Source organism: Mesoplodon bidens (assembly GCF_964165515.1).
Source record: "Mesoplodon bidens genome assembly, chromosome: X".
Lineage (NCBI taxonomy): Eukaryota > Metazoa > Chordata > Mammalia > Artiodactyla > Ziphiidae > Mesoplodon > Mesoplodon bidens.
In genome coordinates, this window is record NC_138163.1 from 1,161,896 (window position 1) to 1,176,580 (window position 14,685).

The 14,685-nt window shown below is 62.3% G+C and overlaps 1 protein-coding gene across 5 annotated transcripts in view; it reads right to left on the bottom strand.

Annotated features, from left to right (window-relative positions):
* ATP2B3 (ATPase plasma membrane Ca2+ transporting 3) overlaps positions 1-13,809 on the bottom strand; it is a gene marked incomplete at both ends in the record, with an annotated part of 41,429 nt that extends 27,620 nt beyond the window's left edge. For 2 of the 5 annotated variants that reach the window (XM_081221435.1, XM_081221432.1), the window contains 10 exons: positions 1,307-1,548; positions 1,922-2,164; positions 2,808-3,022; positions 3,388-3,552; positions 5,109-5,150; positions 8,262-8,387; positions 8,512-8,637; positions 9,037-9,294; positions 9,477-9,674; positions 13,602-13,809. In XM_081221435.1, coding sequence (XP_081077561.1) covers positions 1,307-1,548; positions 1,922-2,164; positions 2,808-3,022; positions 3,388-3,552; positions 5,109-5,150; positions 8,262-8,387; positions 8,512-8,637; positions 9,037-9,294; positions 9,477-9,674; positions 13,602-13,809 — 1,823 coding nt within the window. Of the gene's footprint in view, positions 1-1,306; positions 1,549-1,921; positions 2,165-2,807; positions 3,023-3,387; positions 3,589-5,108; positions 5,151-8,210; positions 8,388-8,511; positions 8,638-9,036; positions 9,295-9,476; positions 9,675-13,601 lie in introns of all 5 variants that reach the window. The other 3 variants (XM_081221434.1, XM_081221436.1, XM_081221433.1) reach the window with 3 other exon arrangements.
* Positions 13,810-14,685: the final 876 nt, after the last annotated feature.

Sequence of the window (14,685 nt, forward strand, 5' to 3'; positions counted from 1 at the left end):
CAGGTTCGTGCCCCGGTCCGGGAAGATCCCACATGCCTCTCGGAGCGGCTGGGCCCGTGAGCCATGGCCGCTGAGCCTGCGCGTCCGGAGCCTGTGCTCCGCAACGGGAGAGGCCACAACAGTGAGAGGCCCGCATACCACAAAAAAAAAAAAAAAAGGAACCCCGCACAAGCAACAAAAGAGAAAAAGAGATAAACTAGACTTCACAATTGAAAGACATTTGCGCATCGAAGGACAAATCAAAACAGTGAGCAAAAATCTGTCAAGGGAGTGAAAAGACAGCAGCCCACAGAATGGGAGAAAATACTTCAAAATCAGATACGTGTTAAGAATCTAATACTCAGAACATATAGAAACTCTTACAGCTCAACAATCAAATGACAAAGAATTCACATCCAAGATGGGCATGGGCTGGAATAGATATTCCTCCAGAGAAGACAAACAAATGGCCAATAAGCACATGAAAAGGTGCCAATATCACTAGTCATCAGCAAAATGCAGATCAAAACCACCACGAGATCCCGATGGCGATAACAACAGCAACAACAACGATAATAATAATCAGGTAATAACCCATTGGTGAGGAGGAGAAGCTGGAACCCTCATGCGCTGCTAATGGGGAAGTACAGTGGGGCAGCCCCTGTAGAAACCAGTTTGGCGTTTTGTCAAAAAATGAAACATGCAATTACCATATGACCTGGCAATTTCACTCCCAGGAATGTACCCAAGAGAACTGAAAACACACGTTCAAGCAGAAACTCGTACGTGACCGTTCAAAGCAGCATGATTCACAGTAGCCAAAGGTGGAAACAACCCAAGTGTCTGTCGATGGATGACCGGATAAGCAGAATGTGGTCGACCTGAGCAATGGAGTGTTATTCAGCCATAGAAAGGAATGAAGCACTGATATGGGCCACAGCTTGGATGAACCTTAAAAACACTACGCTCAGTGAAAGAAGCCAGGTGCAAAAGGCCACATACTATGTGATTCCATTCATATGAAATGTCCAGAACAGGTAAATCCACAGAGACAGAAAGCAGATTAGTGGCTGCCAGGAGCTAGGGGGAGGGGGATGGGAGAGCTTGTGGAATGGGCACAGGGTTTCCTTCGGGGGGATGAACTTGTTCTGGGATTGGGTGGTGGTGATGGCGCACAACCGTGCGAATGCACTTAATGCCACTCAACTGTCCACTTTAAAGTGATTAAAAGGGCCAATTTTATGCTATGTCTACTTTACCGCAATAATACAGCCAGAAATGCCATACGCTTTAGCCAGCCCCACGCTGGGTCCTGCTGCCCACTCACTTTTTCAGCAGGATCTCCGAGGCGCCCTTGCTGAAGAGGCGGAAGCCGCTGTCGGGCATGCGTATGACTGTGCTCATGGACTTGCGGACCGAGTTGAAGGTGTACACCTTGTAAAGCTTATCTTCAGGAATCTGCTCCCTCACGGGCTGGAAGTCCTGCTTCAGGTCCAGGACGAAGCCCAACAGAGCGCACTCCGTCTTGTTGCCCACTTGGCGTGGGAGGGCGCCTTCCTTCTCTGGAGGCTGCGAGGTGAGGAGAACCAGCATGGCCCTGGAGGCCCAAGGCCACCATCCTTACTGTCCCCGGGCCCCAGCCCAGCCTCGGCCACCACGTCTTTCAGGTGTGGTGGCAGGGAGCCAAGGAGGGCCTCCAGTATGGACTAGATGGGCAGGTTTTCCACGATTCACTGGGCTGGGAAGGGCTTCCAGAACCTGCAGGCCCCGCCCAGTGTCCGGGGACGAGGAGGGAGACCAGCACCCCAGAAACGATGGTGGCTCGGCTCAAAAGTCCTTAAGAGAGCCTACTAAGCCCCTGGTGACAGCCCATGCCATAGCCGGGCCAAGCTCCCTCCCCTCATCCTACCCCCGCCTTGGCCTGCCCTTGCTCCCAGCTCACTAGTATTTTGGTGGTGTAGGCACTGTTGATGGAGATGGCGTGGACCAGGAGGTCGAGGATCTTGGGGGTCAGGGCGCTGGGGGCCGGAACCTCTTTATAGTGGGTGTCCCCGAGGTAGGACTGCACCACGGTCATGCGGTTGGTGGTGAGCGTGCCTGTCTTGTCTGAGCAGATGGCTGTGGCATTGCCCATGGTCTCACAGGCGTCCAGGTGGCGGACCAGGTTGTTGTCCCTCATCATTTTCTGTAAAGGGCACAGATGGAGGCTTGGGTAGCCAGCTGTCCTCGCGGGGTGGGGGAGCACAACGGCATGTATGATTCTGCTCCGCCCACCAGCTTTCCTCGCAGCACTAACAGCCCGGGACCTCGGGCAGCAGGTGCACAGCTCAGATGGCAGTGGGGTGGTGGTCAAACCGAGGCAGCGGGCCTGTGAGACGTAAGGACTCTCATCAGACAGGCCGAGCAGTCGACTCTGGGTGGCCACTCTTCCTGGAGCTCAGCTGGAGCCTCCCTGCTGCCCAGAGCCCCCTCTCAGGTCACCTGAAGGCCCTGTGGCTCCCCTGCCCACCCCGATCTCTGCCCTGCCCTCTGTCTCCCTGTGGCCCCCTTTCCCCCTGCCCCCACCTCAACTCCCTGGCCCCTCGGTGACCCTGCCCACATCCTGCAGATGCTAGCTCGTCACACCGCCCTGCCCAGGAAGCCAGGTGGGCAAGGATGTACAAGTCCAGCTCTGCGTCCCTGCTCGGCCTCCCGTTCTTCCCCTGAGCAATCCCAAACTTTATCCAGTCCTTGCTTCGTCCAAGTTGCTTAACGGCTTTGCACCCCAAGTTCTGGGTCTGTACCCTGATATCACGGAATTCTTATTCGTGTTGTGTTTATTTCATTACCTTGACAGAGTAAGCTAAGGATATGGTGACAGCAAGAGGCAGGCCCTCTGGGACAGCCACAACCAGCACAGTGACACCGATAATGAAGAACTTGACGAAGTACTGCACGTAGACGGGTGTGCACTCTGCCAGCCACGCCCGGCCATCCACCACGAAGGTCTCGATCACAAAGTAGAGGACCAGGATGATGACGGTGATGGCGGACATCACCAGCCCTGCCCAGCCACATCAGAGGCCACAGAGGGTGGAGGCAGGAAGGGTGGCCGGCAGTGGAGAGGGAGGGAGAGAGCAAGAGGGAAGAGGTAAGGGACGCTGCAGCCACATTCCCTTGACCCCGAGTCGGGGGAGGCGCTCCTTGTCCCTGGCCTTAAGGAGTTTTGCAGTCCACGCTCGCCAGAGGGGGCGGAACCAGACCCTGAAGGCCATCACCTGCTCCTAGTCCGTGCCCTTGCTGCCTGGCCCACATCCCACGTCACATCCCTTTCCCACTTGTTCTCCTTGGTCCGGCCTCGAGTCCAGGAGCCCAGTGTCCCCCCCTGCCCGTCGGTGGCCCCTGGGCCGCTCCCTCGGGTGCCCCCACCTGCTTTCCCGATCTGCACAGCCAGTTTGGTGAGCTTTCCCTGAAGGACCGACTTCTCCTTCTTGGGCACGTTGGCTTTCTTCCTTTCCCGCTCCTCCATCTCCCCGCCTTCTGCGCTCTTCAGGGGCTGCATTTCCATGGCAACCGCCCCATCCTGCTTCTTAGCTACACACAGAAGAAACCCGCAGCCAAGTTTAGGGCCTGGTGACTGGGGTGACGGCTACAAGGGGCTTTCACGGAGAAAGATATGCCACACCATCCGAGAGGAAACGGGGGGCTCTGTCCTCTCCCTCCTCTCTCATCAGCCCAGGCTCTCCTGAGGTGGGCAGTGGCTCCAGCGCTGTCCTGGGCAGGACAGAGATGCTTCTCTTGGGGCCTCGCAGGGGAAGGGAGGACAGACACAAGCACTGGTAACTTGGGCACACAGACAGCGTGGCCAGTCCTGTAACACCCCAAATCTCAATACCTGAAAGCAGAGGCCTGGGGCCCATGGAATGTTCCAGAACCCAGAGCTGACTCTTGCCTACTGCTGTCTTAGCCACGTTCCCACTCCCCTCAGGGAGGCCCAGGAATCCCCACACTCTCCTCCCCCGCTCCCCGCTCAGGCTGTCTCTCCTGCCAGCCCTCAGATGGACACCCCTCCGGTGGGTGCCTGGACTTGCGTCGGGGCCCCAGCTCAGCACGTGCGCAGTCCTCAGCCCACTCCCCGGCTGCTGGCGGGCAAGCCTTGCACCTTTCTCTCGCCATGGGGCCTTCGCTCCTCTCCCCTAGATGCCTCTCCACCTCCTCTCTGGAACCGGCAGCCCTCTCACAGCCCCCTTGGTGGACCCTAATGTGGTGGTGCTGTGTCCCCTGCCCCACACCTGCCTCTGGCCTGTCCACCGCCTCACATGCTGCCCCGTGTAATCTCATCCGTCCCCTACCCACAGCGGGCACCCAACCCTGCCACTCGTCCTTGTCCCCACCCAGTGGGGCTCTCAGTGCCCCTGCATGCCTCCTGTCACCATGCAGTGTCAGCCGCTCCCTCTTTCTCTGTCTCCCCGCCCATCCCTTCTCCCCTTGGCTGCCTGAGACCACTCACCAGTGGCCTCTTCTTTCCATGGCCTCGGGCCACAGCCTTAGCGACATTCAAGGTCCTACTCCACTGGGCCACTCTAGCCTCTACCCCACTGACTGCCACTCCCTGTCCCTGCCCGGGGCCCTGGCCATTGGACTGTCCTCCTGTCCCAAATGCCATCCCAACCCCAGTCGGCCTCTGAATTCCAGTCGTTTGCCTGCGTTCCTGGGTCCCACACTGCATTTGAGTATTGCCCCTGGGTTCACATCTGTGGATTGTGACCACCCGAGGGCCAGGACCATACTTTATCCATCTTTGGATTCCCAGCACCTACAACCCTTCACCCTGGCTACAGAGTATCGGCACCCACCAGGCATTCTGGCTGAAAGGGGAGCAGGCCTCAAAGTCTCAGCAGAAAGGCAGCTGAACCAGGAAACCCACAGGACCGATTAAGTCTTGGGTGAGTCACCCCTCTAGAGCCTCAGTTTCCTCACCAGGATGCTCGCTCACGGGCCATATTTGCGCACTTCCGGTGGGGTCTGCAGACCAGCCGCCCCGCCCCACTCACCTGGCCTCCAGCTGTTGCTCCTGCAACCGAGGCGGGCGGCCCCCCACCCTGCGCCGCACCCTCTGCCACCCATCCTGAGCGCAGGGCGCGCATTACCTTTGGTCTGGCTACTCTCCATCGCCCCATCCTGCTGCTTGCCTACAATGGGAGAGGAACGACAGACACGGAGACTTGAGAACACCCACGTGGCCTTGGCACACACGCGCACACAGGACAGCGGGGCACAGACAGTGCAGCCAGAGAGTGCGGTGAGAGGGGGTGGGCGGGGGAAGAGGGCCTGGTCTCCAGCCCTCCAGAGAACCCGCAGGCCAGCCCTGGACAGACCCTGGCTCACACACGGTCGGCAGTGGGAGGTTTCTGGAAGGGCCGGCACCACGGGTAATGAGAGCTGCCAGGTGCCGGGTCCCAGCTCTGCTGCCTCAAACAGGGCCCCCCAGTCGGGGTGCGTGTTCCCCCCAGAACCAGCACGAGGGGGTTGACCTAGATGGTTCCTAAGCCCTGGTGGCTAGCAGTCAAATCTGTGGGCGCTTTAGAGGATAAAGGAGCGAGCCGGCTAGCCTCAGGGCACCCACAGCGCCGGAGGGAGCGGCAGCGGCACCGGCCGCGCTGGGCCCCAGGTGGAGCTGTGCGGGGCTCCTTCACAGATGTGCTCTGCCACCACAAAGCCCACAGCTGGGTGCTAGGGACTGGGGCAGTGACCAGCTTCCCCAGGCCAAGGTAAACAGTGCTGGCTGTGCCTCTGGTTTCTGAGGCCGGGAAGGACTGCAACTCTGGCACGGCCCAGGAGAGCCGGCAGGTGACAGACTCTGAGCTGGGGGTCAGGCTCCGCCCCCCAGCTCCACCTGCCTCACCTGCCCCAGGGCAGCAGCCGGGAGAGCTCTCTGCAGGCCACACACACACTGCCCTGGATCCAGAGACCACCGGCCTGGGACAGGAAGGGCTAGTGGGCCGGCTTGTCAGCCACCACCCAACAGCTCATGTCACTGGGGACCCAGGGACACAGACCGGAGGCCAGGTGTCTCCCAGGCAGTGGGGTCTGGTCTGGGGGTCCCAGGGAGGAGGGAGAGGTCCCCTCCCAGCCCCAGTGGGGTGTCAGTTGGGCCCTGTGGGGCATTCAGAGGTAAAGGAGACTTCTGGGGCAGGGCAGGGGAGAAACCTGGAGACACACGGTGGGTGACAATGCAGCACTATGGGGGGGTGTTGCCCTGGGGCTGTGGCAACTTCTGGAGGAGGGAGGGAGGTTTGAGATGAGCACGGTGGGAAGATGAGGGCTGGGCCTGGCCCGAGAAGGGGCAGGAGGTGAGGGAGGGGGAGGCGAGGGGAAAGAGGTCAGCCCAAAGAAGAGAAGGACGACAAGCAGTCAAGGCCGGAAGGCAAGAAACAGGCGGCGACAGCAGTGCCCTTGATGGACAGGGAGCATTGAGCCCCCCGGCCAGATCGAGAGGTGGCGGGGGGCGTTGAGGGGGGCTGCTGAGGGCGAGGTGCCACCTTCCAGTCTCTGCAGCGGCCAGGGCCTTGGGCGGAGACGTGGGGGAGGTGAGGGGTCGTGGGTGCCGCTGCCCCCTCCCCAGAGCCTGGCCATCTCTGCTTCCCCCGCAGGGCACCCCCAGATTCCCCTCCTCCAGGGAGCCAGCTGCTGCTGGTGTCCCCTCTGACTCTTAAGCAGCACGGCAAGCGGGGGAGAGGAACCGGGGCTGGGGGAGACCCGGGGGGGCCTGGAGGGGTCTTGTCAAGGTCGAAGAGAAGGGGCCTAGGACCGAGTCCTGAAGGACGGTGACATTTAAGGGACCTAGCGGGAGGGGAAGAGCCTGGAAAGGAATGTGGAAGAGGCGTCCTGCCAAGCAGCCATCAAGGACTCCAGTCCAGCCCAGAGGAGGCCCAGAGCCTGCCTACGCACCCATTTGCCCTCCTGTGGGCCCCAGGGTGCTGACTGTGGCGAGACACCGGGCTGAGCCCTGCGGGGAGGGGGGCCTGGTGTGGCCAAGGTGGCCGAAGGTCCGCCGGTGCCCATTGGCTGTGAGGGGTGGGCCTGGTGGACCAGGAGCAGGGAGGAGTCCAGGAAGGGAAGCCAGGCCCAGGCTGCCAGGAGACGGGGCCCATAGAAGCGTCTAGGCAACAGCGGCTCATCCATTTCCTCCCTCACGTGCCCAGGTCTGGGGACACTAGTGCGTCTTTCCTTACGCTGACCTGTCCCCACGTTACTGGGCTGGGCAGACCGCCTGCACTCCAGGCCCAGCAGCCTTGACTGACTGAGGTGGAGCTGGTGACCCGCACGCCCTGTCCCCAGGGCCCTGGCTGCAGGCTTCTGGCACACGGTCTCCCCGTACTCGTGCGTGTCTTTGTACTTCTAGTGGGCCCAGGTGGCTTCCCTCAGAGGTGGGGTGCACATCTAGAAAACGTCATTCCTTACCGGTTTGATGGCAGGAGTGGCCTGAGGGGAGACCCAGGTCAGAGCAAGGTGAGCTGTGAGCAGATGCAGGCCTGAGTCGTGGAAGGGACCAGGGTCCTGACTGGGATGGGGGCGGGGGGGATGCTGGGGGAGCTCCAGAGCTTTGTAAACCCTGTTCTGAGGAGCGGAGGGGGCACCAGCCATGCCTGGGGCTCGGGACGCTGGCAAGAGGAGGCAGCTGGGTAGCCGTGTGCCAGGGAGGCCAGGGTGAATACAGAGCTGGGCCGTCAGAAGACTTCTGTCCCTCGACACTGCTTTCCCTTAGGGTGAGGGCCCTGGCCCCATATCAGCTTCCTCTGGCCCTGGATGTCCTTTGGGGTGTCTAGTCCTTTCTGCTTGGGAGCCCTCCACCTTTGGCTGCGTGGCCTGTGTTTCCCTAGCTGCCACGTTGGCCTGGGGCCCTCAGTGCCTCACCATGTGGGCTGAACACCCCCAAGTCCAGGTGGCTGGTCCCTGTCCCTCCAACCCCATTCCTACCCAGGCAGGGCACTCCCCCAACCCTGGCACACACGCCCCCAAAGCCTTAGGGGAAGAGCCGTCTGAGGGAAACTGCCTCACACAAAACTGGGGGGCCCCCAACCTGCTGGCTCTGGGGCAAAGACCCCAGAAGAGGGGTCTCCAAAAGGAATCAGGGGACAGGGTATGGCCTCCCATCCCCTGAGGGCTGGTTCTCCCCAGTGCCAGAGCCAGGGACTGGGCCAGCAAGGGGCCATCACCAGGCAGGCGCGGAAGAGAGCACGGCTACATACGGGGGCCAGTGGCATGGCGGCCCTGGGAACTGCAGGGTGCTGTTGCCTTACCTTTCTTATCCTTCTTCTCCTCCTCCTCTCCACCAGCCCCAAGCAAGGTAAAGATGATGCCTGTCTGGGAGTTCACACCAACGGCTGTCACCACCATTCTTCCAGAACCTTCCATAACATGAGTGCCTGGCACAGCAACACACAGAGACTGAGACAGAGATCTGCACCGCTGGGTGGGAGGCATGCTCAGCACCTGCAGGTTTTGTCCTGGGCATTCCAGGAGCAGGGACTCCGGTCCCATTGGGCTCACCTGACAGCAGCATGGGGTCTTTGTCTGCCGACTTGCGCACGTGGTCCGACTCGCCCGTCAGGGAGCTCTCGTCAATCTTGAGGTCATTGCCCTGGATGAGCACGCCATCGGCGGGCAGCAGGTCTCCTAAGGCCGGCCAAGTGGCCAGAACCACAGACCATGCATCCAGGAGGCCTTCCTCCATGTCGCCTCCCATCTCCCCCAGAGGAGGTCCTGTCGGGTGTGCGGCCCTCTTCCTTTGGTCTCCTGCTTTCTGGGGGTACCCACCCACTCCTAGCCCTGTCATCCGTCTTCCAGGGAATGGGGCCCACAGGAGTGCCCTGCCGTGCTGGAGAGGCCCTCGACAGGCTGTGGGAACAGCCTGCTCCTGGGGCGCCGAAGCCGCTGACACGCCCTGTCTTCGCCGGGCCTGCTGCCCGAGCTGCCCGCCTCCAGCCTCCCGCCCCACGTGCTCCCCGGAGAAGGCCTGCCCCTGACGTGGGAGCTGAGCCCCTTCGCGGTGTGGGTGGTGATGGGCGCGCTCACCATACTTGACCTGGGCGATGTCCCCTACCACCAGCGCAGCCACCGGGACCTGCAGGAGCTGCCCGTTCCGGATGACAGTGAACTTCTGCTCCTGCTCGATGCGGCTCTGCAGGCCCCGGAACTGCTTCTCCTTGCTCCAGTCGTTGAAGGCCGTGACCAAGACCACGCAGATGACAGACAGCAGGATGGCGGCCCCCTCAATCCAGCCCGCCTCGGCCTCCCCTTCGTCTTCTGCCCCAGCCGACACATTCCCGCACGCTGTGCCCGAAGACAGGAGGGAAGGGCAGAGGTGGCACAGAAGTCCCTCCGCCAGCTCCTTCCTCCCTCCGTCATCTCAGGCTCTATCCCTCCCCACCTGCCAGCACCTCTGCGCTGCCACCCGCATCCCACCCCCATCCACGGGGTCCTCCTTCACCGCCCTTCCCAGCCCTGTCCCTCACCATCGCTCTCCTCTCCGGGTGGCGCATAGAATGAGAGGCCCAGGGATACGATGGCGGCCACCTCCAGGATGATGAGGGTCACATCCTGCAGGGCCTCCCATACCAGCTGTAGGAAGGTCTTGGGCTGCTTGGGAGGGATGAAGTTCTGCCCGTAGATCTGCCTGCGCTTCTCCAAGTCATTGGTGTTGTCGGCCAGGCCTGCGCAGTGTGGGCACGTGGAACAGAGGCACAGAAGGAGAGGATGGGAAAGGCCAGCCCTACATCCCCCTGCTCCTCCTTTCTCCGTGCCTGTCTCTCCCTCTACACTGAAAGCTCCCAGAAAGCGGGCACTGCACTGCACTGCACTGGCCTGGCACCTGGAGCCCTTCTGCAAACCCTGGGGGCATGTAGGCGGGAGCGCTGGCAGCCTCTCCAGCTGCCTGGAAGGCACGGGTGTGCGACCACGACCACGCGATAACTCGGAGCCCGAGCACAAGGAAGTGTGGACCATCATCCTGACCGCCTGCGGAGGTCTAGGAACTACAGTCTCCTCTGCAGCCCCGACAAGCTGTGTGGGCTAGGAGGGAGGGAGGGAGGGTGGCCGGTTTACACAGCGGCTCAGAATCAACACCCACAAAGGGGCCTGCCCCAGCTTTTGGAAGCTGGGCCCTGACTTCGCATTCTTGGGACGACCCACTTCCCACCCAGGCCTGTGCCAAGGCCGCTGGGTCTCTCCTTCTAGAGCATGAGTCTCCTCAGGCCCATTCCTGAAGGTACCGAAAGCTTCCATGTGGGACGGGTATCCAGGCCACTGCCTCCGAAAGCTGGGCATCCACTTGGCCATCTTCCCCACAGGCAGGCAGATGGGATGACACAGTCCCCTGGCCCCGACCTCAGCCCTTGGGACTCTGCTTCCTTCCAGGCCCATCCACGGGTCCCCCCCACCCCACCCCACCAAGCCTTTCTGGCTTCTCTGCCCCCAAGTGCCTGGTCCCACACTGACACCTCGTGGACAGACAGTGGATTGCAGTTCCCAGACCTGAGTAGCTGCCCCTCCCCAGGCCTCCAGCGGGGAGGGGCGGGGCGGGGCAGGGGGTGGGCAACCAGAAGGGCCCGGGTGCCAGTCCTTGGGGTGCCCCCTGCCAGCTTGGAAAGCCACACAAGACCCGGTCCCAGATGAGTTGAGAACAAGAAAGTGCTGAGTGTGGTGCAAAGGAGTTGGAAGGAAGGAGGGTGGGTGTGTGCAGGACAGGGAAAGGTGGCTTCTGGGGAGGGGGAGGGGGAGGGGGGAGAGGGGGGAGGGGGCCCCTCGGGGTGGAAGGACTGACAAGAGCAAAAGCCCCCAGACGCACCGCCTTGGCACGTCTCCCGAGCTAGGCCATGACCGCACACCGTCCGCCCCACCCAGCAGGAGCCCCAGCTGTCTCTGCCCTTCTCCCCCTGCCTCACTGTGCCTGGGCCTGGCCACGGCTCAAGTTTCTGGAGGCTGTGGCCTCCCAGTTGGGCGTCTGGGAGAAGCTCAGGACCTCAGCTCCTAAGGGCTGGGGACCCAGCTGAGGGCCCATGTCCCACTCCCTTCACCTACAGGAGATGTGAAAAGTGGGGTTATTAGTAGGAAGGTCCTCGAACCCTGAATCTCCCAGACACTCAGGGTCTCCACTACCCCCACCCTGGGAAAGGGCACTGATCTGGAGGCCCCGAGAACGATAGAGGCCCCCGCACCCTCTAGAGAGCCCATGGGTCCTCGTCACGCCTCAGGAATCTGCATCTTGCCTGCCCTGCCCCCTATGCCCAGCTGGTCCCCACAGGAAGCTGGGCCCTCAGGGCCCCTTCCCCAGGAGCTCCCTCCCTCCCTCCTTCCCTCAGCCTGTCCCTTGGCCTTGGTTTGCCCTTGGTGCGGCAGGCAGCAGTGTTTCTCTCTGCCTTGCTCTAGACCAGCCCGAGGCCTTGGCCTTCCTGTGGGTTCAGGGGTCCGAAGGGCTTGCCGGGGTGACTGCAGGCAGCTGCAGCCCCTCTGGTCCTGAGCACGCACTGGTCCAGCAGGGCCCCTGAGGTGGCCCAGGTCCTGGGTGCAGGGGCAGTGGCCGGCAGTTGGCATGGACTCAGGTGGGCACCCTGCCCAGAGCAGAGGCCAGATGCCATCAGAATTGGGTTAGGACCACATGGGGCAGCTCTCGGCTAATCTGCCCTCTCCTTTCCATGAGCGCCAGTGGAGGCCAAACGGGGGAAGGGCCGGGGCCCAGGTCTCCCCAGCTCGGCCTAAGACCCAGGCTCCCTGGCTTCTGGAATCCTCTTGGATAGCTGAAAAGGCGGAGCCCATTGATGTGCTTGCTGCCAGGAGAAGAGCAAGTCCCCTCCTCCAGTATAGCACGCACCGCCCTGGTCTCCTCACCCTCCCCAAAGCACCAGTCTGCCCGCCTTGCCAGGGGGTGTGCATGGGGCTTGGGGCTCAGCTAAGTCGCCCCTCCCCCCAGCTCAGGTCACTGTGTCTGAGCAGGAGCGGGAACGTCCAGGTGAGAACTCTGGGGCCTTGAGGGCTCCCAGGGTCAGAGATGGGAGGGTGGTCCTCGAACCGCTCATTCTTCGGGATGCAGACCAAGCCAGGCTGGGGTCCCTCCGTTGGGGCCACCCACCTGGGCACCCGCCCTTCTTTACGCCTGCCCCTCCACAGGCACCGGGCGAGCACCAGAGCCTCTGTGGCAGAATCGGGCACGTTCCCAGGGGCCTTGACATTTTAAATATTTAACAAGGCCTGACAGGCAGAGGAAAGAGCTGCCAGCTGAAGCCCATCTGCTTCCTTTTATCTGGGAGAGGCCAGAGCCCTTGTGGCTAAATGGCCCTCTACCCCGGCCTCCCCCCCGCCCGGCCCCAAGTCCGGGGGCTGGGGGGAGGGGATGGGCCAGGAGGAGAGCAGGCGAGAGCTCCTCCGGCCCTGAACCGAGCCATCTGCCCCGATCACACACCCACACCAGGCTGGGTCCCTTTAGAGCACAAAGCAGGAGAGACCCAGGCGGCCCCTCCGAGCTCCTGACGTGGCCGTGCGGGCGCCCCCTCACCCAGCCTCAGGCCCACCTCCTCTGCAGGGGGGGCGGGGGCAGGAGGCATCTCCACTCCCCGTTCCAGCCCAGGTGTCACCTGCACACAGATGGGGCCAGAGAGCAGGAGACAAGGGTGGCGGCCAGGGCCCTGGGTGCACAAAGGTGTGATAGCCGAGACAGGAGCTGATGCGATCAACCGGCACTGGCTGGGAGCAGGCCTGGCACCAGCAGCCCTGCCGGGGAAGCGGCAGCTGGGCCAGAAATGCTCCGGCCTCTGGAAACTGGGGCCAAGCCTGGCTCCCGGGGGTCCCGGCCTCCCAGCAGACCCAGCGGGCAGGACTGGGGAAGGCTGGTGCAGGGCAGGGCAGACGTCTGCTCTGGAGCAGGGGAAAAGGGCCACAGGGCAGAGGGGTGGACCAAGATGGCAATCAGGCCTCCACCCCTAGAACCTTGTAGAGGACACACCCCAGGCTCCCTAGAGGCTCCCTGCAGCAGATCTCAGAGATATACACCGTCTCAGATTTGGACTCTTCAGGACGGCCTGCGCTGGTGCCACCTCCACTCAGCACTCTACCTGGCCCCCACCCCAAGCCCCTCCCCAGAGGACCGAACCCTAAGCCTTTCCTCCTCTTCCTGCCCCCCTTAACTGCACAGAGGGCCGAGCATATGGGGAACCAGGGGCACTCGGTCAGGGGCTGCCCCGCTTGTCTCTTGGAAGAGCTGCTGGGGTTTCAGTTTGGGGCCCATCCCGCCAGCATGTGCGATTCTGTGCCGGCTTCTCCCTTCCTGTTCTCTGTCGTTCCATTTCTATTTAATCCAAAGAAGAGATGCAAGCGGGAACTGCTGATTACGGACGCACAGGTGCAGGGGGTCAGGTTGCCCCACACAGAGTATGTCCCACTCAGGGGGAAATGGGAGCGCACAGGCACGATCATGGTCATGGTCGTGGTCAGGAGTGCCTCTGGGAAGCTGCTGCAGCCCACCCAGCCCTTGACGGGGCCTGACCCCGGGGCGAGAGAACGTCTGCAGGGAGGAGTGAGGGGCGGTGCAGGGCCCTGCATCCCCGGCGCACACGCCGCCCGTGCCAGGGCTCTGCTGGCAGACTTACCCTCCGTGGGTGAGGTCTTCAGCCTCCTGCAGAGCCCGCCCACATCCCCGTAGGTTTCCTGGACTTTCTGCAGCGCCTCGGCCCCTCGGAGCTCCATGAGGGAGCGCAGCTCAGCCAGCGTGCACCCAAAGCCCCCTGCATGGGGGGCCTCCCGCTGCTGCTGGGGTTTGGGGTGGAACTCAATGGAACTGTTGGCCACATCCCCCATCCTGCCTGTGGCGCGGGAGGGCAGGGTGTCCTCCAGGGTCCCAGTGCCTGGGTGAGGTGCGGCGAGGCGGCGGCAGAGGGAAGTGGCCGCGCACAGACACCTGGGGAGAAGTAGGTGAGAAGAAGCCCGGGGCTCGGTTGAGACAAAACCAAGGTCCACTCTCCTGGAACGTTCTCTGCAAATCTGCACTCAGTCTGAGCCACGACTCACTGAATGCAGAATTGCCCTCCCAGGCCGGGCCAGTGGCCCTCATGCACCCCCGCCCCCCGGCCCACCTGCCAGCTCACCCCCGTGTCCTGCCACCCCCGTGTCGCTGCGTGGGGAAGCAGGCAGCATCAGAGGCTCCTGGTGGGGACCTGCCGCCGCCAGCACTAGCCAACCTGGGATGCGGAGGCTCTCACTGCCCCCCAGTGCAGCTGGGAACCCACACCAAAGCAGGGGCGACGTGTCAGGATTGAATAGTGGCTGGTCTTGCCCTGGCGCGGTTAGGTTATCTGTGCCTGGGCCCAATCTCGAGCTTTCGTCGTCTGCTCCAGCACGCTCCCACGCTTGCCTGATTAAGACTCGCCCGGTGCAGCCGGCATGCTAGAAACCCCTGGGGGCAGTGGTCTTCTGGCGCAGCCTCTGCGGCTCAAGGTTTCAGGCCCGGCGCTGTGCAGGGTTCCGGGGAGCAGGCCAAGCCATGGACAGAGCCAGCTGGGCACTAGGTCAAGGCTTAGCGTGCAGGGTGTTTCTGCTGCCTTGAGGGGACCTGGGGTCGGGGGCAAGGAAGGAAGGGGGGTGCGGTGGGGAGGGTAAAAGGAGGGGAGAGGGAGAGAGGGAAGGGGAAGGAGGGAGGGAGGAAGAGAGCGGAAGGGGAGGGTGGAGGAGAAAGTG